This window comes from Emydura macquarii, unplaced genomic scaffold (genome assembly GCF_026122565.2).
Source record: "Emydura macquarii macquarii isolate MOO-44397 ecotype Brisbane River unplaced genomic scaffold, CSIRO-AGI_Emac_v2 contig_1043, whole genome shotgun sequence".
In the NCBI taxonomy this organism is placed as follows: Eukaryota; Metazoa; Chordata; order Testudines; family Chelidae; genus Emydura; species Emydura macquarii.
The window spans coordinates 11,925,806-11,953,761 of record NW_027131180.1 but is presented as its reverse complement, the minus strand read 5'-3'; the positions used below and the strand labels follow the sequence as shown (position 1 = coordinate 11,953,761).

Here is a 27,956-nt window from a genome sequence, read left to right as displayed (position 1 = left end):
AGCAAACCTTTTAAAATGCATAGTGTGGTGGTAAAGCTGAGACTATATGCCCCGCAAGTGAAATGTAGCTTTTGTTTTAAGTTGAGGGGGCTTTTTGATTAATTTTTAGTTATTTTTCCATTAGATGACTGGCCTGAGAGGGAAATGACAAACAATTCCTCTAACCACTTAGAAGAGCCCAATTGTAATGAGGTGACCAACCTGAAGGTGTGCATTGAATTAACAGGGCTCCATCCCAAAAAGCAGCGTCACCTGCAGCATCTTAGGGAACTGTGGGAGCAGCAGGTGTCACCAGAGAGATCCCCGTCCGGCAAGTTGGGCCGGCAAAGCAGGAAAGATTTAGCTGAGGCTGTTCAGCCAGAGGCCACTGCAAAGGTCAAAGACTGCACAGAAGAAAGGCACACCAGGAAAAGGTCAGAGGTCAAAAGCAATAGAAGTTGGTCTGAAGAGTCCCTCAAAACAAGTGACAATGAACAAGGTATGCAGAGACTACTAGGGAAACATCAGCTGGCATAGCATTTGTAGTGACGCATGCTGCCACCACTGTTAAGGAATTGTCAGCAGTTTTTATAGAAGTCCACATGTATAAGGACTTATATATAGCTCCACTATAAAAACTCACGATAGCTAAAATTTGTCAGACAAGGGTGTGTGTGTGTGTGTGGTTTTCGTTTGTTTGTTTTTAAATTGTTGTTTAAATGACTTTTTCAAATTGAATCTTTTATGTCTGCAGATGCTTTGGCGTTCTTATAATTTAGGAATAATTCTGATTTGGACTAACAACCTGAGTTGTTGTTTTTTTTTTTTCTATGTAAGAATACTTACTGCATGTATAGCTAAATGGATTAATGCCTTTTGAGTCTAATTAAAAACAAACAAACAAAAAGCCAGATATGAGTAGCATGAAGAAGACTCTGATTCTCTGTTATGGGAATCTGCTGTTCCATCGGGTAAAGAACTGCTGAATTGTTCTGCTTTCTCCAAGGCTTACAGGTGGTCAAGAGGTTTCCCCTGTTTTTTTCCCCCCTTGTGCAGTCAGCCTGTCTGCTTTCTCTGCAGACATGCCTGGTGAACTGCCCCAATGTTGCTCCCCAGTGTTGTTCTTCCATGCGCACATGCAGTACTTTCCTCAGTGACTCACTGAGGGCTCTGTTCTTCAAAATATTTTGCCAGCTTCTCTTTCTCTTCGCCTCTAGTTCATTCTCCATCTCAGGCCAGATCTGTGCTGTAAACGTACATCACTACAACTACGTTGCTCAGGGCTGTGGAATATCCCCATCCCTGAGTGATGCAGTTATATTGACCTAACCTCTGTGTAGACAGTACTATGTCAACGGGAGGGCTTTTCCCATCACAGTAGCTACCGCCTCTCGGGGAGGTGGATTAACTCTGCCGACAGGAGAAGCTCTTCACTGAAGAGCTACAGCTGCGCCACTGAAGCATTTTAAATATAGACCTGCCCTTGGAAAGTTCCCTGGGGGAGAGTGTTTTGAGCAAGTCTGGGAATTCCCTTTGACTAGCACTCTGTTTCCTCCCCCCTCCAGCAGCTGAGCAAGGCAACATCTAAGGGCTCCCATTCCTGTATTCCACGTGTGCTGGCAGCCTTCTCCCCTTCTCTACAACCTGAGTGTCTATAACGTCTATAACGTCATTCTGGGGGCTTCTCCTAAGCAGGACTGTATCTCCATTTACTCCAATCTGGGGCTTGCTCTCTTCTGTTGTTTCTGCTCCATCACCATGGCAGCCAGCAGGTGTTGAGTCAGTCAGCGGTGGAAGATGTGGGCTGTGTGGATCCTCCCCAGATTGTCTCAGTGGCCCGTGCCAGTTCCCCACAGCATTCCAGAGAGGGGCCTAGCACTACTGCTCTTTCCCCACTTTGCTGCCCCTCCCTCCCACCATTCACCTGCTGCATCATTTCTCCTTGCCACCTCAGCTCTCAAACCTCAAGCGATTAGTTACCTGAGTCACTTGAGGAGATATCGCTCCCACATACCTAAGCAACTTTAAAAGCTCAAGCATACTCAGACATCCTCAACATGCTTTGTGCTGTCCTTGACTGGCTCCCTGCAAACCCAAACCATGTGGTTGTTCCTGCTCATAGATCCTCCACAGTCTTCTCAGATGGTTCTTCCTTCTCTCTCCACCCCACTCTCAGCACAGAGGATGAGGCTTTCCTCCTCCCTTTCAGGGATTTGCAGATCAAAGACTGTAAGCATCGTCGTCTCCTCCATCCTCCTACCCCTGCAAAGCAATTAATCTGTTTTTCTGAGGCCTACACGAGGAAATTAGGTTGGTATAACTGTCGCTTAGCGGTGTGAAAAATCCACACCCCTGAGCAATGTAGTTAAACCGACCTAACTCCCACTGTAAACAGCGCTATGTCAATGGGAGAATTCTACCATTGACCTCGCTCTTCTGTCACTCGGGAGGTGGATTACCTATGCCGATGGGAGAATCCCTCCTGTTGCCATAGGTAGTGTCTTCAGTGAAGTTGTATAGCAAAACAGCTGCAGTGTTAAGTGTAGACACGCCCATATATTTACCCCAGTTCTTGGCGGGTGAAAGGGAACCTGCTCTGAGAACTCTGAATCATATGTCCCAGGTTGCTTGTTCGCTAACAGACTTGGTTGATTTTATACATTTCACTCACAATATAGCCAAACCTGCAACTCAGCCAACCCTTAGCCAGGATCCCATCAAGATGAGACCTAGGAAAAGCCATCCACTTGCCCCGTACCAGAATCTCTGGAGAATTGCTAAGGCCAGGTGGTCCAACCCTGACAAAAAGAAGTCAGTCAATCAGGTCTCTGAAATGATATCAAGTCCAATTAGATAAAGTTACCAAATTGTCCCAAAGATTATCTTGTCCATCCTTCATCTCAGTCAGGATTGTTCTTAGGGGGGAAAAACAGATCTTGATGTAATTGATGGGGCGGGTTTTAATAGACCTGAAGATCAACAGCTGTCTTAGAGGATTCAAAACCTCTTTTCTATTACTTTGAGTTGTCATTGTGTGTGTGGTGCTGACTCAACCAGGCTTGTCCATCTTCTCTTCCTTCTTGTGCACTCCAAAGAAGAGGTCTTTTAGAACTCAAAAGAGAGGAGACCAGAAAGCTGGATTCTGTAATGTCGATGCTACCTTTCCTTTGCCATACCTGCTGTAATATTGGCAGATCTTCTCTTCTCTAACGTGTTGGCTCAAAGAAATATGTGGTTTTAGATTCCAATACTATTTCCAGAGGCATCATGGCTTAGGCATCCTTTGACAGTGTGAAACACTTTGACTTCCTAGATTTAAATTATGCCTAGCCCACCCTTTCTCGAGCGAGACTTGAGAGCTTTCAAGTTATTTTGCGGCAATTGCTACTTCCGTCCCCACTGAACTGTAAATTCTTTGATCTGCTTGTCTCCATTTACCAGGACTAGGAAATTCTTTCCCATCATTATCTAGAGTGGCCTCTTCATGCACAGAGCTTGCATGAGGAAGTTGGCTGTAGCTTTTCTGGTCCAATAGTCTCCCAACTTTTCTCATGATTCATAGATCTCAAGCAAGTTTATGTCCCTGCCACCAATGGCTTCAATGCTTTGCGGAGTTGGGGCAATTGCAATAGGGAACAAACGTTATCTGCTTCAGGCAGTGCCCGTGCACGTCATCCTCTTTGGGGGTTCACAAAGTTGATGTCCATCCAGGGAGCTGGACTGAGACAACAAGGCATCTAGATACGCCACTACATGCACAACCTACTGGTGACGACTCAGTCATATGAGGTGACAATTTGCCATGCTTGCCAAATTGGTCCTGGAATATTCTAGCTTCATAGAAAATGACCAGAAGAGCTCCCTTATCTGATCTCAAGACTCGTGCATTTGAGGGCCCTGTTCAGAATCAACCTGGGTCTCATGGTTTTGCCAGAGGAGAAATTTGACCAAATTTTAACCCTCATCAAGCAATTCACCATCACCCTCCAGTCAACAGCACACCAGTACTTTCAGCTGGTTGGCATTAGGTAGCCTATGGAGTGGTGCCCCCTTCCTGATCAGGCACTGGAGCTACCAGACTTAGGATATGGATGGACTATTGACAGTCCCTGCAGACACTAGTCCCTTTTAATGGTGGTGTCCACTCCAGTATCTCTTCAGGGGTGGACCTGGGCCAGATCTATTAGCAATCTGCATGATGATCACTGCTGGCCTCTCAGGATAGGGAGTGCAAATGGGTCCTCATGTCACATGGCTGAGAGCAAGTGGTCTTCCCAGGAATCCCAGCTCAGCATTAACCTCCTGGAGTTGCAGGTAGTGAGGAATGCAATAGTAGACCTTGTCCCAAGAGTCCATCTGGGAATTGCAGCCATTCATGTGGAGAACAGCAACAGAACCACTGTGGTTTATCACTGCCACCCAGGCAAGACAAAAACCAAAACCTGAAGAGAGAGGCCAGAAGGATTCTTCTGTAGCTGGAGTACCAGTGTCTGCCCCTCAGTCATGTACATCCACAGCAAGTCCAGCAGTCTGTCTGGCTCAGCAGTTCTAAGATGGATGACATGTTTGACACACTTCCCCTGGAATGTACTTACTCTCAAGAGCTGGTTGACTTTTCTCAAATCCAGCAAGCCCTGTGCAAATTGAGTTGATATGGGTAACTGAAAGAAGACAAATCCCTGATGTTGCTCGCAAAAAAAAAATTTCTGGGCATCCTACCTGATGGCTCTCCTAAGACTCTAGATTAAATGTCTTGAAGTGCAGGTCACATTACACTGAAGTGATTCCTTCCACAAGTAGACCCATATGCAGCTCAGTCCACCAAGAAGATAACCAAATTCTGCTCCCAGTATTGGCGCCCACATAGAGTCTCTGACCTGAGTGCCATGTGTCCTCTCTATTCTAGTTCCAGCTTGCATCATCACTTCAGAGAGCCCTGATTTGAGGCCCTTGGGAACAACTGATGGGATGACCCAGTAATTATAGGCCTGTCAGCCTAACGTTGATTCCAGGAGATATAATGGAGTGGCTGATAGGAGATTTGATTAATAGAGAACTAAAGGAGAGCAATGTAATTAATGCTAATCAACATTGTTTTTTGGAAAACACATCCTGTCAAACTAACTAGATATCTTTTTTTGATGAGGTTACAAGTTTGGTTGATAAAGGTAATAGTGTTGATGCAATAGACGTAGGCTTCTGTAAGGTGTTTGACTCGGTACTTCATGACATTTTGACTAAAACACTAGAAAAAAATATAGAATTAACATGGCCCACATGAATTTAAAACTGGCCAACTGATAGGTCCCAAAATATACCTGTATGGAGAATCATCATCTGGCGGGTCTGTTTCCAGTGGGGTCCCTCAAGGATCAGTCTGTGGCCCTATGCTATGTAACATTTTTATGGATGGCCTGGAAGAAAATATAAAATGATCACTGATAAAGTTAGTATATGATCCAAAAATTGGAGGAGTGGTAAATTATGAAGAGAACAGGTCACTGATCACTTTGTAAATTGGATGCAAGCAAACGTGTGTTTAATATGGATAAATGTAAATGTATACACGGAGGAACAAAGAATGCAGGCTGTAATTACATGATGGGGGACTCGATCCTAGGAAGCAGCGACTCTGAAAAAGATTTGGGGGTCATGAAGGATAATCAGCTGAACACGTGCGCGCCTGGTATGGCCCTGTGGCCAAAAGAGCTAATGCAGTCCTGGGAGGCATAAACAGGAATCTTGAGTAGGAGAAGAGAGGTTATTTTACCTCTGTATTTGACACTGGTGTGATCACTGCTGGAATAATGTATCTGTTCTGGTGCCCACAATTCAAGAAGGATGTTGATAAAATGGAGAGGCTTCAGAGAAGAGCCACAAGAATGATTAGAAAACATGCCTTGTAGTGGTCTCAAAGTTCAGTCTACTTAGCTTACCATAGAAAAGGTGAAGTGGTGACTTGATTACAGTCTAGAAGTATCTGCATAGGGAATAAACGTTTAATAATGGGCTCTTCAGTCTAACAGAGAAAGGTATAACATGATCCAGTGGCTGAAAGTTGAAGCTAGACAAAATTCTGACTGGAAATATGGTGTACATTTTAAACTGTGAGAATAATTAACCACTGGAACAATTTACCAAGGGTCATGGTGGATTCTCCATCACTGACTGTTTTAAAATCAAGGTTGGATGTTTTTCTAAAAGAAAAACGGAATTTAGGAATTATTGTGGGGAAGTTCTGTGCCCTGTGCTATATAGGAGATCAGACTAGATCACAATGGTCCCTTTTGGTCTTAGAATCTGTGGATCTACGAAGTACTGCAAGCTCTCACACTTCCCCCAATGGCTCAGAATGTGGTTTAATATATTGACTGACGTTTCCCTTCTTTGTAACCATCAGGGTGGGAAACTTTTGTCCCCTTTCATCAGACAGCTTTACTTCAATTTTTTCCAAAGAAGGTAGTTTAAAGGTCAGCCCCAATTCTGTTTGAAGAGACATTCAGACTGTCATGTTCTTTGCCCTCACTTTATCTTGGAACCCCTTGCACCTTAGAAAAACTACACACTGGACGTGGCTGGGGCTGTGAAATTCTGATGCTGTAGAACTAAATCATGGAGGAAGCCCAATGCTATGGGAAATGTAGAAAAGGTATAAAGCATCAAAGTATTTTGTCAGTCTATTTAGTCCACCTACAATCTTCCAGATTTTTCAGGCATCTAATCAAAGTTGTCTTGAAGATATAGTTGCTTACTCTACGAGGAATCCATCTACTTTGTAGGCAGAAAGTCATAGCAAGCCTGTTTGAGAATTATTTGGAAAGCACTATAAAACACTGACATGCTGCTTTCTCCAGCCATTGTTGTCTTTGAGCATAGTCCTTTGAGTCTTCTTGGGTGCTGTCTCCTGAAGACCCCCTCTGATTGCCAGATGCTGGGACTAAGAGAGGGATGAAGGGATGGATTGCTTGATAATTGTGCTGTTCTGTTCACCTTTTGAAGCATCTAGCGTTGGCTACTGTTGGAAGACAGGATACTGGGCTAGATGGACCATTGGTCTGACAGAGTATGGCCATTCTTATCTTTAATTACAAAACAAAATATCTTTTCTCCAAACCGCCCCTTCCCCCACCCCCATATACCTCTTGCCTGCCACTTAAACTTGGAAAAGGCAGAGAACCCCAGCAGTTCCCAGCCTGAAGAAGAAAGTGAGTTCCCATTTAGATAAGACGATTGCAGGTAAGGAAACTAATTTTGTCATTTACACCCACCAAAGCCAAGAAATTCACAGTTGAGATTTTCTGCTCCTTGCTTTGCCCATTGAGTCTAGAGATTGCGGTGTGTAGGTTGCCTATCAGTGCACTAACAGACCTCTGCAGTACCTAGGCACAGTGGTAATAGAGAATTTCCTTCAGTGGATTTATCAGACAGTTACAACTATTTTAAACTTAGCATCTTGTGAGTTCATATTTACATTTTGAATGTGGAACACTTAAAATATTAATGATTTGTAAATGTAATTGGTGAATCTCTTAAATAGTAAAGGAGTTAGTGTTAAATGTTAACAATGTGTTTTCCTCTCAACACACCATGCAACCTGTAATGCCTTTCCTCCCATGTAGGTTTGCCTCTATTCATGGTCTCTCCGCATGTGAAGAGCTTTTCATCCACCAATGCAAACAGCAAAAGGCAGACTCAGTCAAGCTGTACTCCAGCTTCGAGGTTGGCTGCCAAACAGCAGAAAATTAAAGAGAGCCGGAATACAGATGTGATGTGCACAGATGAAGAGGAGGATTTCCAACCTTCATCCCTGCTGCAGAGATATTCTGAGTGTGAGAAGCCATCAGGGAAACGTCAGTGTAAAACAAAACACTTGGCACTACAGGAGAGGAGAAGGAGGTCATCCCTGACAGGGGATGACACCACAGATATTGAAAATGTTGAAGATAAGGTATCTTTATTTGGAATTAATCATCCACTAACCTCACAGAGTGTACAGGAGAGCCAGGCTACTTAAACTAACACACGATTGTGCTTTGTAGCAATAACTTTATTCAAACTCCTCCCTTTTACTATTTGCATATTTTGAATTTGTTCTCTTAGTCTATCTGAGATAAGGCCTAGTGTGGACAAAAGACTGAGGAGTTGTAAACTTAGTAACCATAGTAACCAGACTTTTGTAATGAGACCAGAAATGTAATTCTTAACTGGCCAAATGTATTCCCATCAGTGTATTGTTACAAAGAGGGGGAAAAAAAAAATCCAATAATCATTTTGACAGGTCACGGTAACGAGAAGATTCAGAAAGCGACCAGAGCCTACTTCAGACTGTGACTCTTCACCAGCCAAATCACACGAGCAGAAGCTGTATGATCGCCTGCAGCAGGCTTCCTCATTATTACCTGTCTCTCAGCCGGCGTCGCAGTTGCCGATTACAAGCACCCCTCAGGAGACCACCCCAAGTCGTCCCATGCCGCCTGAAGCACGAAGACTTATTGTCAATAAGAATGCTGGCGAAACTCTTCTGCAAAGGGCAGCTCGCCTGGGATATGAGGCAAGAATCCTTTTAAATACTCTGAATTGAGATGCGGGAGCTGTTTGCTTTTTTTTTTTTTTTTTTTAAACATCTTATTTGTATACAGGACTAAAGTCACTTTGTAATTCTAGTGTGTTTAATCCTGGTACCCTGATGAGGTCACTACAAATAGATTTGTAGTTTACCCATTTCTGCTCTTGCGATTATTATTAATTATTTTAGTTAAAGGGTTAGTTAATCTGAATGTTTTTCAGTGATGGTGAGGGGTGAAAACTTGATAACTCTCTTGGTTATAGAGTGTTCAGTACAGGTCTAAACCTGTGGCGCTGTGCACGCTTAACTCCTGTTATAGCTGATGGGAGTGGAGGGCATGCAGTATCTGGAGGATTGGACTTCTACATAAGAAGGTTTTATAAGGGGTTGAAACCCCACATCTAAATTGTCTTACACTGTATGAAATCACAAATTAACATTCCATGTGGTGTATGGAGAGCTTTAATGAGCTGTGTTTTTGCTTTCATTTTACATTAAGGACATGTAAACGTTACAAAAATGTATTTATTTATTTATTTTAAAAGAAAATGGACGGTTTTGATATTTGATCCTGAATGTGGTGTTTGGTGTGTCCACTTTCATGTTTGGATATGTTGCAGCAAGTGTTCTAAATGTTCTTAGAGTTTGACGCTTCTCAGCATCAGTACTGCTCTAAACAAACAGACCTGGCTTCTACAAAAATGAGTAATTGCTGAATCCACCAGCTCTGCTGTTTCAGAGACATGGTTTTATATATTGGGGGAGGGGAAAATATAGTGGTGGTTTGTTTTGTAATATCGTATAAAGGTCCCAATCCTACAAAGTATTGCTGTGACAAAATGGTCTATCGTGAGTGTGATTACTGATTTGATAGTATTAGTCGTAGTGAGGATAAGGAGTTATAAAGCTTGCCCTTGCTTTGAAAGAGTCAGTTTGGCCTGGGAGCTTGGGTTAGACAGAGGCCTGCTCCAGCTTGTAAGATTTGCTCTAGCCCATAAAGAATTTGTCTAGCTTGGAAGCTTAGTTTAGGCAGAACCCTGTTCTAATTTTGGAAGGCAAAGTTTAGTCTGGAAAGATTTTTGTTTAGCCCAGACAAACACTTACTCTAGCTCTGGGTTCTCTTACTTTAGTAGGAGTTACGTTATTACGAAGTTGCTGTGGGAATCTTTATAATCTGCATTATTTCCGTTCCCATGGGACCTGAAATTAAACATAGACTCTGGGACATTAAAAAAAATCTTTCTCCCTTTCTCCTTCACAGCAGGTGAGTCTCTGACCCATAGGTCACACGTCAGAGTGCTATGTGACATTCATGTGCTTAACTTTCTGCACTCTGAGTAGTCTCACTGAAGCCAATGGGCTACACACATGCATAAATCTTGGTAGAATCAGAGCCTAAAATTCTCTCCCAAAGGAAGGTAAACAGGAGAATGAGCAACTCTGGCCAAAGCTTGTTCATTCAAGGAGGCTCTCGATTCCTTGTGACTAGAGATATCTGAGCTGGTTGGAGTAAAGGTCCTGGAACTCTCAGCTAACCCCCCATGTGGTATCCAGGCTTTTTTGCTCTTGGTTTGATTAGTGATTTGTATTTTTTGACAGGGCATCCCTTTTACAGTCAACTTAAATTTATGCAAAAGTTCAAGTGAATGTAGCATTTTAAATATGTTTAAATACTCAGTTGTTAAAGGAAAATTATTTGAATATTAGGACAACATAACATTTTTTAAAATTACCCCCTAAAAAGGGGTTTTTGTATTTACACCGAGAATGAGGGAGGAAAGGAGAAGGGAGCAAAGCAGTGATGAGAAAAGTCCAGTGTGGAAGCTGCTGTGATTTGGCTTTGGGGAGACTCCCTTCTAGGGCTAGAACAAGGGGTAGTCACAACTCCTTTGAAATTGTTTGGTGACACCATGTTTGGTCAACTATTGAAGCTGCCCTCTCCTAGCCAAAATTGGTGGGAAAGGAGAATTCTGTGTTTCTCTAGAAAGATGCTGAGTAGCAGGACTGGAAAATTGTACTTAGGAAGAGAAAAATTTCCTTTGTGAAACCATTGAAACCCCTGTGAAAACAATGGACCTGCCCCTGGCAGATACTAACCTTAGACTGTCCCTCATGCTTTGCGATTCTGTCTGGTCGCTATGTGTCTGAGACCATGGATTTCTGAATCTCATTGGAGTCAACAACTAGAGCAGTATGTGTGTAACTGTTTGTTTGCAATTCTGCAACTATGGAACTGCAGTTCTGTTAGACGTTTTGCAAGTTGTTGATCACCATCTAGAGAGCATATGTCCAAGTATACTGAGAGAGCTTGGTGGAGCATACTGAGCCACCAGCAAATAACTCCAAATATACATTTATAAGGCACTTCACCTGTCTCTCTAGGCAGGACTAGCTCTGATTTGCCTAGCTCTGTGCAAGGCCCTTTTCAGCTTCCTCTCCACCTGTGACCAGGGTCTCCTTTTACAGTCCGTGTTCTGGTGCTGCATCTGCTGAAATAAGTTATACACGCATGTGCCTGCAGGGAGCCTTCAGCAGATGTGGCTGAGTGATGCGTAGCATAAACCCATTCACTTTTTGTTGCATCTAATTGTAACTTGCTCTTTGTACCAAGTGAAACAATAAAAGAGAATCATTGGAAAATAGGAGTTTAGCTTCATCCAGAGACATTATTGGAACTCCTTTTCAGTGTCCTTGTAGATAGAACAGGGGTTCTCAAACTTTTTTTTCTGGGACCCCCATTGAAAATAGTCCGAGCTCCGTGAGCCTAAATCAGCTCACCCCGGCATGCCGTGGCCGGGCTGCGCGTCTCTTACTGCATATCCAAACAATACTGAAGAGGGTGCAAAACTGATGTCATGTTTTAAAATTTTCTCCCTCTATAGTTTCTTAACAGATTTGTTTTTGTCTCCACACTCCCTCAACACTTTGCCATTCTGAATGATGATTTATAATCCTGCCGTCAGACCCTGTTGTAGGTGGCATGTTGTGAAGAACATGCCGGGAGTTTTAGAAAGCCTAGTGGTTTATGTTTGGCAGCAAAGGGGTCTCTTTCTGCAATAGGGCAGAGTAGCACTGGGAGCCGTAGATCTCTGTAAGCCCCTTACCCAGACTGTCCATTTACTTGCCTTTAAATGGAGCCTTACTTCACCTCCTTGACCATATTTGAACATTTTCTATTATTATTCTTACCTAGTAGGGTGTAGATGACTGACAGCGTAACTTAGTCTAGATTTGAGGTGTGTGTGTGTGTGTGTGTGTGTGTGTGTGTGTGTGTGTAAAAACTGAGACCGTGATGAAGTATCTAGGGATAAATCTGACTTGCATCTATGTGGATGTGTAGCCTGACTGCAGCCAGTAGGGCTTCTTAAGCAAGTAAGGTGGAGTAGACTTTGGCCCCTTAAGTCTTTAGGACCTGATCCAAAGCACGTTGAAGTCCATTGATTTCAAGAAGGTTTGGATCAGGCCCATAGTTAGCTAGGTTATCAGTATTATGATATAAGTACATTATGTACTGGATCCATTAAATAAATATTTATTTAAATGACTTAAGTACAATCTTAAGCATGCTAATTTTTTTTGCCTATAGGGAGCATAAAGCCACATCCAAAAAAAAAAAAAAGGATTACAAAAGGCTTGCGTATTAAATTTGATTGGAGACGAAACATTATTTTTCATTCTGCTTGGTGCTTTTAGTTAGTGTTGGTGTTTGAAAGTTTTCAACAGTTTCCCCGCCCTCCCCCTTGTCCAGTCAATTCAGGATTAAATCATGCCAGGAAAGGCATCGGCATTAGGGAGACACCTGGTATCTGATGAGTGGTGGGCAATAAACGCTGGAGGAGACTGGGGAGAAGAGGACTGAAATCACCCTTGGGGACTCTCCCGGAGTTTCAGTGGTGAGGATGGGGTTTGCCTCATTACGGATCATGCAGGAGGTTTGTCCTTGCAGAATCCATAGATCCTCATGATGCCCTGGAGGTTAGGACCAACTTCCCAGAGCCTTGTGCTTCTAGACAACCTCCCAGCCCCATGTTGCTCCCCCCTAGTCCCCTTTCCAAAAGGCTGTGTTGGAGCGGTGCTGTCCACTTCCCGTGGGTTTCCCCCTTAAGGTTGGGAGGAGGGTTACCTCCAGGGTGCAGAGTGGCTCAGCAGAAAAGGTAATGCAGATTTCAGCTGTATTATCTTATCCAGTGGTTTCCCCCCTGGGTTGGATGGAGGATATGCATGTAGCCCATCTATGGGTCCAGGGTCAGAGAGCACGGTGCACAGAAAAAGCAGACATGCATTATCATGTGGAAAGGGAGAGATTCCCATTAAGATCTAGGGGGCAGATTTGCCCTCATGTATTTTAAAGTGTACATCTTGCTTACACTTTATAAAGTAGGGTGGAATTAAAACCTTAGGCTTTCTAAATGTGTGGTGTTATCCTTAACATTATTGTTCACTCTTTAGCTAAAGAAACTGCAGGCAGTGAAAACGGCGATGGTGTAGCTTTTGCTGGTGGCAAGCTAGCTGATTCTTTGGATTTACTAGAAGTGTGAGGTTCAGATCACTACTTTAAATGGACCACGTGGATATATCTAAATTGGCCCATGCCAGCTTCACAACCTTTTTCTAAGGATAAAGAGAGAATGCTTACGAATCCAAAATGTTTGTGCTGCCACGTGTTCATGCATTCAGCAGTGATAGTGGTTACATTTTCTATGAATTGAATAAATCCTGTTTAAAAAAAAAAGTTAATGAGGCATATAATTAATTAACAATGTAGCATTTTAATGGTCTTCATGGTTACGTTTTGTGGTTAATAACCACCTTCTTATAGCCTCTTAACATGGACTTGCCCAACAAAATTAGCTTTTGGTGCAGTAAATGTTCTGTCATAGAAAGCCTCTTTTCTTTTTAGAAAAAACAAAAACAAACAAAAAAACCCCTCTAAATTTGGAGGCTTAAAAATTATTCTGAAGGGTAACTGCATTTTAAAACTACAGCTCAATATTATAGCAACTGTTGTTAGCTAAAAGTCAGCTCTAGCGTTCCACTAATAAAGCCTTCATACTTAGTCCAATGGGTGGGCTACATGCTACCCGTTTTTTTAAAAGAGGACTGTGCCATATTCCACCTTCAAATAAGCGCATGCAAATCTGAGGGCAGAATTTGGCCCATTTGTTTAACTATATACATTTGAGTCATATTGTATTTGAAACCAAGATTATTATTATTATTACTATGAAAGAAAATGGTTTATTGTAACATTTATCAATCCTTTTTATGATGTTCCTTTAAAAATGTCTCTGCACACACACACAAATTTCTACCAAAGTAAAAATGCTTTAGTCTGAAAATTCTCAATCAACATTTTTTATGTTGAAAGAAAATTCAGGCTTCCAGAATTAATTATACAGATCCTTTCAGGTAGACCTGGGGGAATTTAGGTAAAGACCCTAGTTCTTTGATTTTGGCCTTCAGAATTATTAATAGGAACAATAAAGCTGTTGGTTGGTGAGACACCAGACTGCTGGGATCTAGGTAAATTGATCTGTGCACCAGCAGTAAGTGGCTGGTGCACTTGATCCCAATGTCATGTGACTGGGTTTCTTTCCTTGGCTGGGATAGACAGCTCATTAGTTTGCTGCTATCCACTTTAGTCTGGTTAGTGAGGGCCTGTTAAAAGAACAGCTTCATGCTGTATCCTAGATACCAATTCTCAGGTCAGGTATACCAAGAGCACAGATTATTGTAGGCTTTCTGGTAGAATTTGAAACTGAAAGAATATATGCATTGCATCCAGCATTTTATTCTTTCTGTGCTGAGAAAGGAAACAACCCCACATTGCTTCCAAATAAACATTCAGATAGTTCAGTGCTTTAAAGGTAGGGAATGCAAAATTAATGGATTGCAGCTAATCTTAGAGCACATGAGCTATTTTACATATTGCATCTTTTGTTTTTGCATCCCACACAAATAAATGAAATTTGCACCAATCCCAGATTTTTGGTTGAGTGATGGAGCAGTCATTGTTTCAAGGTTGCATGAGAGCACAGAGCTTGAGGATGGCCTAGGCCTTCAAGCATGGTACATTTGACTGCAAGATGAATTGTGTTAAATCCACATGGCTTCCCACTGCAATAGGTTATTTATTGAAAATGAGCATCTGGCTCTAGTTCTCAGTGAAGAAAATCACTATGGGTGAAATTCTGGCTCCATTGGGGACTAGGATTTTCTTATGATTAGTTTTCTAATGGAAACCATTGTCCTTCATGTCTTTAAAAACTTTCTTTATCAAGCTAACATTGAATGCATTACAGCTGTGCATGGAACATTTTTGTATTAATGTTTTAATACATGGGGGTAAGATTAATAACCTTTCTAACAGCTTACACTGCGCAAATTCTGAGGAAACGGAGGCTATAATTTAGTGTGAAATGTGTACATCCTTTTTCTGTGTTTTCTGACATAAGTTAATGCAGAAAATCCCACTGTGTGCATAGAGATCTTCGTGCTGTGCAATACAATACTGTCTTGCTTGTGAAAAAATAGCTGTCTTTGACTTTCAGAATTATACTTCTTGGGGATAAGAGCTACATGAGTCTCTCCTTCCCCGTGTTCTCATGCCACCCATTTCTTTCCAGTCTGAGAGAGCCCATTCAAAGAGAGGTAACCCAAACATGTTAAAGGTATGCACATATTCACAGCAACAAATAACCGTCACCTATCTATTTCCCCCCACCCTTCTCTGTTTCTAGGAAGTGGTTCTGTATTGTTTGGAAAACAAGGTCTGTGATGTAAATCATCGTGACAATGCAGGTTATTGTGCCCTCCATGAGGCCTGCGCCAGAGGCTGGTTGAGCATTGTGCGACATCTCCTAGAGTATGGGGCTGATGTTAACTGCAGCGCTCAGGATGGAACCAGGTTAGCAATGTTATATGGTAGTTACTAAGATAAAATAACTAGCGCTTTGTGGCGCATTAACATAATAACAGATGATGGGATAAATGTCACATATATGGTATTAGCTGTTTTGAAAGAATGATTAAAGAAAATTCATATCTCCAAAAGTTGGTATCCTTTCTAGATCTTTCACATTTTGGTCTTATAATATCTGGAGCTGGCTAAAGCTCATACACAGGAAAATTTAAGAACCCCTCTGAAAAAGTTACGCCATGTTTCTTTGGCACATCTAGCCTCTAATTGCCAGTTCATTTTTTTTTCCTATTGTCCAAAACTGATGTCAGAGAATCTTCACTCTCATGTCACTTTCTTTTGCACTGTGGGAGGTGCATTTTTGTATTGTGGCTTGTTTGATTTACTGCTTGTTTTACTTGTGAATTTTAATAGTGTTTGATATACCGGCATTTTTCTAGGAAACACTATACCTGCTTTTTTGGAGCTTTATGAAGTTTCTTATTGAACAACCAGAGGAAGTGATACCTGGAGGCTATGATCCTCTATATACATTCCAGATCCTTTATTTTTGCCAAAGTTGTGATTTTGCTTCATTAGAATTTGTGCCCAGCAATACTCTGAGAGCCCCTCTTGCGTTAGCTATGCTTGCGTGTGTTGGTACTCTGATTTGATTTGTTTTTAATGTAAAACAAATTCCTCTTAATTGAGCAAAGATAACACTTTTTTTAAAAGTTGGTCTGTTCGGTATTTTCGGTTGCTGGTTCCTCTACTGGCATATTTTGCCTTCGTCAGAATTCCCATATGCATTTAGTTCCTGTTTAGAGTAGATGTTGAGCCTTTTTCTGTATTGTGAGGGATGAGGAAGTTGCTATGCATGATTTCTCAAGTTTTGAATGTGTATCTCTTTGTGCTAAGAGAGTTTTTTATCTAATATAATCTCAAGTGGTTCATCCTCTTCCGTTTCTAATTAGCTGATCAGTAACAACTTTTCTTAAATATATTAAGGAGCATGATCGAAGTTTAATTTCTTGGGGGAAGGTTATCTTATTCTACTTTTAAAAAAATCTAGGGGGCAAGGTGCTCTTGCAGTTAACTTGAGCGCTTTATCAGATCCCACCTTCCATATAACCTAGGACATAAAATTAGCATAACTGTGAATCTCTCTTTGGTTTTTAAAGTCTTTGCATATCAACTTGAAATAGTTGGAGGGAGGATTCAGGAAAAACAAAGCTCCAAGAGTCCTGCTAGAGATGGTCCATTAGAAATCCATGATGGTCTGTCATTACTAGCCCATCAGTTTAGAAAGAAGGTGTTTCTGGAGAAACACTAAATCTAGGGCTGAATAGTAAACATTCCTTGCCCATCACCCACCTCTTAAAAATACAAAGGGAAGAGAAAGGAGATCTTAAACATTCAAACAAAAAACCCTCCACCATACTGTTTTCTGCTATCTCTGTGACTCCTTGAATCAGTCATGCATAAGTAAGGTTGCCACAAAAAAGAATTCTAAATTGTTTCTAGCTCACTTGCCAGAATAATCGGTATAGACAAATGACTTGGGAACGTTTCCAAACAGTTGTTGGTATGTATAAGTTCAGATTCACAAATAGAGATTATGCCAGGGAAGAAGTATTAGTGCATACACACTCAGGAGCTAGTCATATATTTTTGACATGTTTAGGAAAAAATGTATCTTAAATTGTATTTCTATCATCCTCTTGTCTGTTTAATAGCTCACTCAGAGGTGTTGCCCTCAGAAATCTACCTGTGGCTCCCTTTGCTTCCTGGTGGCAGATTCCTTTAGCTTTTTCAAAGATTTCTGAGAGGACAGTGTATTCCAAAACAGATATAATCTGCCTAGGTTGTTTCTTGGAATTCAGTGGGATACAGAGCACAAGCTTCTCTGAAGGATTTCTTGAGCAGGAACGTCTCCTCCCTTTTTGCTTGCATAGCCAAGCTTGCATCCAAGTATAAGACTGTGATATTCACAAGACAAATATAATTTCTCCCTTGGAGCCTTAATTGTATTTGTCTCTGTAAGATTGTCTGGGGTGGGTGGGGGGGAGATAAGGGTTCTCACTTGCCTGATCTGTATTACCTCTTCTGCTGCTGAGTACGTTATCCACTTACCAGATCAGGAACAACAGTCAAATACAAAATGTTGATTACCTTGTTTTTAACTGAACTAAATATGCATCATTGCTCTCCGATGGGAACATTGATCTTGCCAGCCAATGACTCTTATTCTCAGGGTTTCATCAGATTGTTGAAGTGAGTTCTTTAGGGCCAGCTCACAGTGACACATCTACATGCACTACCTGTTTCTCTGGCCTGTCTGTCTGAGCTTTCAAATTGATCCCAGTAGACCAAATGTAGGATCTGGATTAGTTATTGCCGTCTACCTTTGGCCAGCTCTCTTGGTTGGATCTGTCAAGGAAAAGATGTGACAATGGCGGTTATTGCTGGAGTCTGAACAAAATAGCATTGTCTTTGTGGCTTCATGAAATCTGAGGATTTTATGAAATCACTAAAGTCTGCTATGTATAGTTGTCATGCATATAATTTTCTCCATGTTCAATGGTTGGCTACTATAGTGATGTGTACTTTAAAAATAACTTAGATTTGATAAGTCAATGGGTGATGGCTTGTTGCTGGCACTTTTAGATATACATATTCAAGATAGAAAATAAGGCAAAGTACATGAGTGGAAGAAAATTTTTCCTGGGCAGCACTTGGGTGTACTTGTTTATTACTTACCTTTTTTCAACAAAAAAAAAATTTTTTTTTTTTTTTGAAGGATCCAAATCCTATGAAATATTGTTGAATTAAAAAAAAAATCTGAGTAACAAAATAAATTAGATGGTGCAACTGCATTTTGGTGCCTTGAGTAGGGACCAGTCATGCTACCCATACTCCCACTGAGTAGTAATTTAGATCAATGATAATGCTGGTGGATTGAAGTATCATTCAATGTGAACAAAGGTGGCAGAATCTAGACTGTATTATGTGGTTTTTAGAAATCCAATGCTGCATTGAATGTTCTCCAGAAGACTTAGCCATTGCTGTCATGTGTCAGCCTTTGGGAATACATGTCTATTTTGTTGCTGAATTATTGGCCAATCAAAAATTATTGCAGAAAAGATTGAGATCTTTAAGCTATGTTTCAAAGATGCTCTTAACTGTATTCCCTTCAAATAATAGTAGTAGATAGACAAACAATGTGTAAGGGGCCCTGGTAAATATTTTCTTTCCCAGATAGAAATATATTTGCTCAACAAAGGGTGTAAGACAGCCATCTGATATTTGTGAGTACCAGTACTGGCACGTTGGGCCTTACCTCTTTCTTTTTATTTGTAACTACTGATGTGCACTTTTCCCTTTTTCATGATGAGAGCATTCTTCAGCTGAGATGCAGGCTGTTTTAAATGTAAAGTTTTAGGCTGAGGAATCTGAAGTCTGATGCATGTTGCACCTATACGTCTCTATTACCAGACTCTTTCTCTTGTCACAGATAATTTGGTCTTTTCTCTAATACGTTAGACTTGCTCTTCACAACCAGCTTTTTGTTCTTTTAACAGCTGAATTAAGTCAGTCCTCTTCTTAAGAGGACCATGCCAAAATGGCTGTCCTCCTATGCTTTTTCCTGTGTTAGTCTTGGCAAGATGATCCCCTGTAACAGGTGATTTTACTAGAGGAACATCAAGTGGAGTAGCCAGCCTCCACCCTCCAGCAGGTTGCACCTCATCTGCTCTTATATAAATGTATCCATTTAAATAAAAATCTGGCACAGACACATTATAGTGCCTAATATATTAATAACAAGCAATTGAATAACAGGACTCTCATTCCAACCATGGAGTTCTGATGGTGTCATAAAGACTGAGCACAAAACTTGAATGGCTTGTGTATTGCCAGCACCCTGTGATGGAATTATATATAACCCCTTGCTTGCAAATTTCCCTAATTTTAAGAAGAGATAAGAATAGATAATACATGGTAGAGACTGAATCCGTGCTTTGTGTAGGATGCTACTGCTTTGGCCGCCCCCCATGTTCCCTTGGTGGGGCCTCCTGCCTTTCTTAGGGCTTGTTTTCACACGCGTTGTGCCACTTTAATTGTACCCATAGGTATAGGTAGCAATTCCCTTTTGAAATTCCCATAAAATAAGAACTTTGTGGGGCTGCTTGTGAATAAAGGCCTGTAGGGGATTCCAAGGGAATTTTTTAAAACTATTTTGTGCAAGCTGGTGTATCTTTATGGACCAGATGTAAAAGTTGTCATCCCTGGCAGAATTAGTTTAGCAGCTTACAGAGAGGGCGATAAACTCCACTGGAAACAGGAATTCTCCCCTTCATCAGTATAAATATTAGTACCTGCTTGTGCCTTCACACTGCTTTTGGTAGGGGCTTCATTTGCTAACCCCATACATGTGCGGTGCTATGTTGGTTTATAATTTATTCTCCCATCTTTCCTCTTCTTAACTCTCCTTTTTCTACCCCATCTCTGGGTATATTTTCTTCTTGTTCTCAGTGTTGTTCTCTTTCCTTCCCATGTGTGTCTTCCTTTTCCTCTGTTGTGCCATCCTTTTCTTCGTGGTCTTATCGCCCATTATTTTTTTCAGTCAAGTCTCCTTAACTTGTCACTCCTGCTACTTTTTTTTTTTTAAAAAAAAGCAAACTCCTGTCATTCCTCACAAGGGACCTTTCACAGCCAACTGCAGACAGTTGAGGGAGACAAAAAAGAGGAGCTTCTCCGTGGCAGGGAGTGAGTGAATGAGGGTCAGGAGGCTCAAACAGTGCTGCTTGCCACTGGTGGGGTGGCTGTGTGTGTACAAAGAAGATAGGGCTCTTTGAGGCTTGAAGAGCAGCTGCTTCCTGTGCAGGCTTCCTGCAGCACTCAAGTAGGGGAAGCAGTTCCTGCAGATCACTTGCAAGGGCTGGGGGAGGGGGAGGCAGATGGGGGCACGCACGCCGCTGTGCTAAGTTAGGCAGCTGCCGTGCACAGCAAGTTACAGTCATCACACGCCTGTAACTGAGGAAATATAGGCGCAGGGCTGGCCCTCTAAAAAGCATGAGACATGCTTGAGTCTCAGCCAAGCCTGCCCCAAGAGGAGTGACCATGAATGCAGCAGGTGTTCTGATCACTCCTCTACTCAGTCAGACCTGCTGTTCCAGACCTGCTCACAATCTGGGTGACCCATGGAGCAGGAGCGGCACACGCCCATAGAATCGCACAGCAGATTTGATACTGCTTCCTCTTCTTAAGCCCCCTCGAGGCAACTACATTGATTTAGTGACACTAGTGAAACTTTTGGACAATGTTCCTCAAGACCAGTCTACATCTCAGACAAACCACTTCTTTAAAATATAATTAAGATTGTAAATAAATATCACTTCAATAAAAATAATCATTAGAAAATCATAATCATAAAAGACACCAAAAGCCAAAGAATTCAAAGTTTAAGGCTCCAATACATTTCACTAATTTTATACAAATAGAAAATGTGTACTTAATGTCTGCAGACAGCCTAACTCTGACCTGCTATCAGTGTCCATCACCTCTAGCCAACAAGTATCTGCTTTACTCCCCGACAGGTACCAGACCTTGTTGCATTTTCAACATAATTCAGAGATTGTCCCTTCTCCTATGATCAGTACATAATAGGTCAACAATCACATTTGGGCCAGTGACTCAGACTTCAGCTTCTCTTCTTTTCTATGTAGGTTCTTATACCATGCTCATCGCCATAGTATCCGAGTGCCTTCCAGTAGTACATTAAGCCAATTGGCTACACATCTGTCACACGTTTGTGCTCTTATCCTCCCAGTAGGAAAAGTGTGTGCAGTGGAATGTCTTGTTCTGGTAGAGTTTTACATTTGGTTGTCTGTCTCTCTCTTTTTTTTTTTTAAATGCATGTTACGATGTGTTTATGAAGGAGAAGGCAAGGTCAAAGAAACGCATCTTGTGCTTGGAGAGGAAAGTGGTGAGGTTTGTGGTGATCCTTGGTTTCTGAGGGAGTTCACTCCACTGTCTCAGACCAGCTCTTCAGAAAGTTCTGTCTCCAGCACAGACAAGCTTGGGCTTTATTGTAGAGAGTTCTGTTGTGCCAGAGGAGTGTAGAAGCAAGAAACTCTGAAATTTCTTCTTATCCTCCATAGCATCATAAAGTCGCAGTGCATCTCCTCAGCTGTGTGGACCACCACAAGTACATCAAACTGGTTCTCTGCTCATTATGCTACAGGCTTGAAGCAGGAATTACTGTCTGATGTTTCATGGCCTATGTTTTGCAAGAGGTCAGAGTTATTGATCATAATGGCTTGCGCTGGCTTTAAAAAAGCTATGATTTGCCATAGAATACTATGCCCTGAAAGGTCCGAATCCTCATTTTCAAGGCACTCATTGGTTTGGGGCCAGGATATCTAAAATAGTTCATAAAGCTGTGGGATGAGGATCGGGGTTGACAACTCCATTCCTCTGGCACAATCTAGCCATCCACTGAAAGGGTAAATTCATTTGTTAGAGACGGAGCTTTCTCAGTGGCCTGTCAAAAACTGTGGCAAAAGCTTCCACAGGAACCAAGAACCACCGCAAACCTCACCAACGTCTATTCCAAGTGCCAGGTGCACATCTTCTACTTGCTTGTCTAATATAAACAGCGTAGTGTACATAACATTTATAAAAACGAGACACCACACAAGCACAATTTTCCCTCAGGGAATGAGTCTGAGAATGAATCACACATGACAGATGTTAGTCACACTGTCATGTGCTTCTGGAAGCTACGTGGATGCTACGGTGATGAGGGCAGTATAAGACCCTGGATAGCGTAAAACTGAATTAAAAACATACTCTGTTTTGACATTTACCCTCTAAGCTGGTCAGCCCAATCAACCCCATCCACCAGACAAACTGCAGTTGCTGGAAGACCCCACTGTACCTTCTGTTTCCAGCTCTTCATATAAGTCTGATGCTGCACCATTATGATATACTTATGTCCTCTCTTGAAATTACTTAGAAACGGCACCATAAGATGACTGTATTCACTCAGGAAGAACTTCACCCCGTGTAGAAAGTTAGCACAAGATCTATGCATCACCAGAGTCCATGTTAAATCCTCTTTTGAGGATGTCAGTGGCCCTCAACCCTTTTGTTGGCTCTCTGAATTAGAGAGAATTTCACCCCCCGTTACTAGTGAGGAGTACACAGCAGGTCGGGAATCAGTGTCAGAGTTAAGGAGGTTTGCTAATTTTCTTGGTTTCACATTTTTTAATAACTATAATCTGAGGTTATTCAGGAAAATAATAGTTATATGCAATCATAATTGTAAACAATGCTTTACTTTTCTTGTGTCTTGAAACACTTGAGTTAGAAAGCTTAAGTTCCCTTGTGTGTCATGTTTAGTGGTAACAATGCTCATGTCTGGGAGTCCAAAAGTAGAAGTCTATGAAAGGACTCTTACCTTTTGGAGAAAGTGAATTTACTTTGTTTAGAGTCTGTTGAATGTAAATACCTCTTCTGAATCCACATGTTTCCTCTATTCGTTTTCTTCTAAAAGCTGGGATTTAAAGACCTGTTTCTCATATGCTATGGTGTCCTATGTTCTACTTTCAGATAACTCCAGTTACACGTACTCAGTATTTTAAATACAGAAATTAATTACAGTTTAGGGGGTTTTAACTTAGAATTACATGCATGCATAATAATTACTATTTCTGTAGGGTCAAAGGGTAATTTTAATTTTTTTCCACATTCTTAAATGTTTTGATTTTTGGATGAATACTATTCCGCAAGTGGAATTTATGATTCATGCTGTGAATATATATACTACTACTTAAATAAATACATATACTGTGCCTGATTAATTCGTGGCAAGTTTTCACAAATGCCTACTACGTACATAATTTAGAACCTTTGGGTAACTTTGACTTGCATATCTATCCAGAGGATAACTGAATGTGTGTCCTCCCCAGCTCATTCAATTAAGTTAAATTTACTGAAATTTGCAACACTATTGTGCATTGTCTATAGTGAAGTATATTGTGGTGATACAAATTTTTTCAAATTCTGCACTCCATTATATCAACGTAATTATTATGATAGCATCTGAGATGTAGTAGGCAATGAAGGTATAGGCATATAGCAAAAGTGCCTGCCACAAATTGCTTTTGCTCTGAAAAGACAAAGTGTGGGGAAAGATGAAACGATGCACAAGCAAACTGTGCAAGGTTGATATCTCTTGATAATTCCATGTTTTTTTAAAATCTCTCTTGTATATACGTTGTGTGTGTATATCATATATGATCCCTACCTGAAGACAGTGGGTCACTCCTTATTTACGCTGGGGCAGCATGGGGGTAAACTTGGCCCACCGTTTCTAAAATTTTAACACTAAGATGTTTGTTTTTGTAGGCCTATCCATGATGCAGTAGAGAATGATCACTTAGAAATTGTCCGCTTGTTACTTTCTTATGGCGCTGATCCAACACTTGCTACATACTCAGGTAGAACTATTGTGAAAATGACACACAGTGAACTGATGGAAACGTTTCTAACAGGTGAGTAACGCTATACTCTGTCTGCTATTGTGAATTTAATGTGACATTTCCTGCCTCTGCCTCCCGGGCTCCAAACAACCAAAGTTTTATTGTTCAATGTAAATAACAATTTCTAGAACACACTTAAGTGACTTTATATTTTACCTGCCAAGAAAATATGGAGTGGTAGAAATTAGAAGCATGTCTATTGATACTGTCTCCTTATATGTTATGTGGAATTTCTGGTACAATATGCTGCCATCAGATTTATTGTTTGGAGACGAGCTGATTGGACATTGATCAGTGTAGTTTCTATCGGTAGATAATATTTGGCTTGAAATTTAAATTAAAAGATTGTTCAGTGTAATAGGAATATGTTAAACATAATTAGTTACAGCTTTTCAGGGGATTCAGATTTTTTTACCTTTTTGTGTCACGTTTTAGATAATTTTTGTTTTATTTTTCTTCCTCCCCTTAGTTTTCAACTTTTTAAAAAGTTCAACTTACAAGGAATTTAATATGTAAATGTGTATGTGTGGCGGGAGGGGGGGAAGTGTGGAAATGGTTTCATAAGTTTTACTTTCCCTGTGCATTTTCAGGTAAACACAATTGAAAATCCTTTAGTCATTTCATTGCCTCACAACTGAAAAAATCCTATTGTTTTATTGATTATAGATAACGAATTTCAGTACTTGTTGTGTATATAAATACAAAATGGTACTGTTTGCAGAATAGTTAGTTGCTTTAGGAACCTATTGGAGTTCAGTAGGTTTGCGTTCCCATATTAATCCTACTGTATTTCAATCTTATTCATTCCTCCAAAATTAAGACTAGGCTCAAACTAAATACAGCCTGTGGGTGATGGAATCTTTGTGTGAAAAATTTGTCCCCATCTCCTCATGTCTGCTACTTACCTCCCCAATTCCTTATCTCTGAGAATTATGGGAGATGAAAAGATTGATATACTTTTTCAAATCTCAAGATTGCATCTTTCAGCTCAAAGTTTAAGAATCCATGGGTCAAAACTTGTCGCTGCAAAGGGTTGGGTTTTGTTGATGTTGTTTTTGAGAGGGTGGTAAAAGGGACCCACCGAGGTTTGGGGGAGATGAGGAAAGTGTATTGCTGGATTATTCACAGGACTGTTATTCTTCATAGTATGTGCATCAAGAATACTTTGTGGATTTTAGATGGGAGGTATGAAGCACGCATATTGGGACTCTGGCAAGCTTAGCAGGCAGTGTATCATACAGCTTTCCATCCTGATTAGTATGTTTTTGTTGTTGTTTCCCTCTCTAGAGTATTTAACTGACCTGCAAGGTCGAAGTGTTGATGACCCTGGTTTGTACTGGGATTTCTATGGCAGCTCTGTGTGTGGTGAGCAAATGTTATCCTTTATTTTTTGTATGTGAAGGAGTTTCAGAACATTATCTAGGATGTGGGGAGTTTTCTTTTGTTTTATGGCAGAGGAAGTTTTGAAGAGAAGTGTCTAGTTTTATTTACTGTTTCAGTTACAGGATGGTAAAACAAGACTTACAATAATACTCCTAATGCTGATTGAACCTTTTTTTAAAAACTAGATCCAAAAGATGAATCTGGATTTGACATCCTGGCAAATCCCCCTGGCCCAAGTGATGAGGATGAAGATGGCTTTAGCGATGTGTTTGAATTCGAATTTTCAGATGAGCCTCTCTTGCCATGTTACAACATCCAAGTGTCTCTCTCTCAGGGGTAAGAACTGCTATAACTTCATGGGGAAAAACATGGTTGAAATAATCTGTTTGGGCTGACAGGAGTCAATGGGTGAATGCTGATTTTAGAATAGCACAATTTAAACTCTAGATTGTATTTCTGAATAATTACTCATACCAAATGTGCTACTGTGTGAGGCAGTAGGGAAGAAAGCTGGTATATCAGTACTAGGGTGGAGTTCCATAGAGCATAAGGACCACGCAGAGGAACCTCGGTCTAAACATTCTGCTTGTACTGACTGTATTTGCCACAGTGTGACGTGCGTTACAAAACACTATTGGCTTAGAAAAACGGTTTCCTATTTGTTCGTGCTAATCCCAGAAAAGAGCGAATTACTGTTTTAACCCAAGACGTATCAAATGTCCTCTCACCACCTAAAAAAGGATCTTGATGGTCCCAGAATAACACATTTGCTTCTGGCAGATTAATATTAAGTCATCTAACATTTTATCTTCTTGAAATTTTTCTTGTGAGTTTGCATCTCTTTATCGCTTAATAGACACTTCATGAGTGACAACATGGCAGCGTTAATGCAGTTCTAATGCTCTGATGCAAAGCTGGATTTGATCCATGAATAATTGGATCAATCACATCAAGAAATGGCTTATAGCGTGTTGGTTGTACACAGATATTGGGACACTGTTGATCACAAGCAGAGACATGAACTGTTTTAGTTGTGCAGTATCTCCTGAGTATGAATTAGCTCAGTAAACAACTGTTTTTGTAGTTTGCAACAGTTGCATAACTTAAAACTCCATAGCCTATTATTGCTGAAGTTTTTATAAGCCATCTAGCTCTAGGTTTTTTCCTGTGGTTAAACAATGCCCATTAATCAACATTTGACAAATATAAAAATAGTATTTAATATAAATCTGAAAAATCCAATGGTTGTTTTTTTCCATTGGAGTTCTTTAGAATTTAGAGCTGCCCAAGTGCTGGTTATTTAACTAAGCTAAGTCTTGACTGCTAAATAAAAAACAAGGGTTCATCATGTAAATATGTACACATGTGAGTAGTGGTCAGAGTGACTCTTCCCCTGTGTAAAATTATGTACTTCAGTTTACAGGAGCAGGGCTTAAGTTGATGTATCATATGACCAGCCTGTCTCCCAAAAAGCCATGGATGGCTGTAGTATGCATGTATACGTACCTGCATGCATGTGGACACTGCCAAGTTCTAATCCCACAGCTAGTCCCATTGATGCCAGTGAAACTGTTTGTAAGAGTATGGTGAGCAGGGTTTGACACACAATGTACAGCTACTACTTACATAACCAGAATGATGGAAACTTGTAACTTCATGTCAATTATCTGAGCCCTCTTTTTATTTGTTCTGCAGACCACGAAACTGGCTATTGCTGTCGGACATAGTAAAGAGGCTGAAAATGTCATCCCGCATATTCCGTTGCAATTTCCCTAATGTGGAAGTTGTCGCGATCACAGAGGCAGAGTTTTACAAACAGACGTCTTTGAGTCAGTTGTTCTCTTGTGCTAAGGACCTTGAAGCTTTTAATCCAGAAAGCAAGGAACTCTTGGACTTAGTAGAGTTTACAAGTGAACTTCAGACTTTACTTGGATCCTCACTAGAGTGGTTGCATCCGGATGATGATCATTTTTCTGATATCCATTGGTGAACCACCAGGCCATTTAATGTACAGTACCATATAAAGTTAATTCTTTATGTATATGTGTTTAAAAATGCAATTGTTTCTGTAAAGAAAGGACACTATTAAATATTAAAATATCTTTCCTTTATATAAGAGATTTGAATTCCAGTTTGATGGACTTTGGAACATTTTTTTTTAAGAACTTTAATCAGTTTTTACAAAATTGTTATATAATGTTTCTTTAAATGCACACAGTCTTTGGAATACATTTTGTTTTTACTTGGAACACATTTAAAAAATATAACACAGCCACACATTGACTTTGTTTCATACAAAGCACTGATTATACAGAACATACTTTTATAGGTGATGTGATCAAAGTCATGTGGCTTGTTTGGGAGATAGAATTTGGTAAGGCACTTCATGATACTATTTTTGTTTTTTGTTTACAGAATTACCTGCTTTGGCCAGGTAAGCGCTATTGAATATAATTCAGTAGCTTGTAATATAAATTAAAACCATATCCATACACACCAACTAATTGTATGAACTTTTATATCCTAATTTAAAAGCTGTGAAATTTAGTTTTCACACATCAAACCGGATTGTTTATATGTTTAA

The 27,956-nt window shown here is 40.6% G+C and overlaps 1 protein-coding gene across 11 annotated transcripts in view; it reads left to right on the top strand.

Annotated features, from left to right (window-relative positions):
* BCOR (BCL6 corepressor) overlaps positions 1–27,490 on the top strand; it is a 66,938-nt gene extending 39,448 nt beyond the window's left edge. For 8 of the 11 annotated variants that reach the window (XM_067545126.1, XM_067545123.1, XM_067545124.1 and 5 more), the window contains 8 exons: positions 125–478; positions 7,599–7,927; positions 8,258–8,530; positions 15,286–15,452; positions 23,856–24,001; positions 25,277–25,354; positions 25,558–25,708; positions 27,068–27,490. In XM_067545126.1, the coding sequence (XP_067401227.1) occupies positions 125–478; positions 7,599–7,927; positions 8,258–8,530; positions 15,286–15,452; positions 23,856–24,001; positions 25,277–25,354; positions 25,558–25,708; positions 27,068–27,362 (1,793 nt within the window). In that variant the 3' untranslated portion in view covers positions 27,363–27,490. The remainder of the gene's footprint in view (positions 1–124; positions 479–7,598; positions 7,928–8,257; positions 8,531–15,285; positions 15,453–23,855; positions 24,002–25,276; positions 25,355–25,557; positions 25,709–27,067) is intronic. The other 3 variants (XM_067545129.1, XM_067545128.1, XM_067545130.1) reach the window with 2 other exon arrangements.
* Positions 27,491–27,956: the final 466 nt, after the last annotated feature.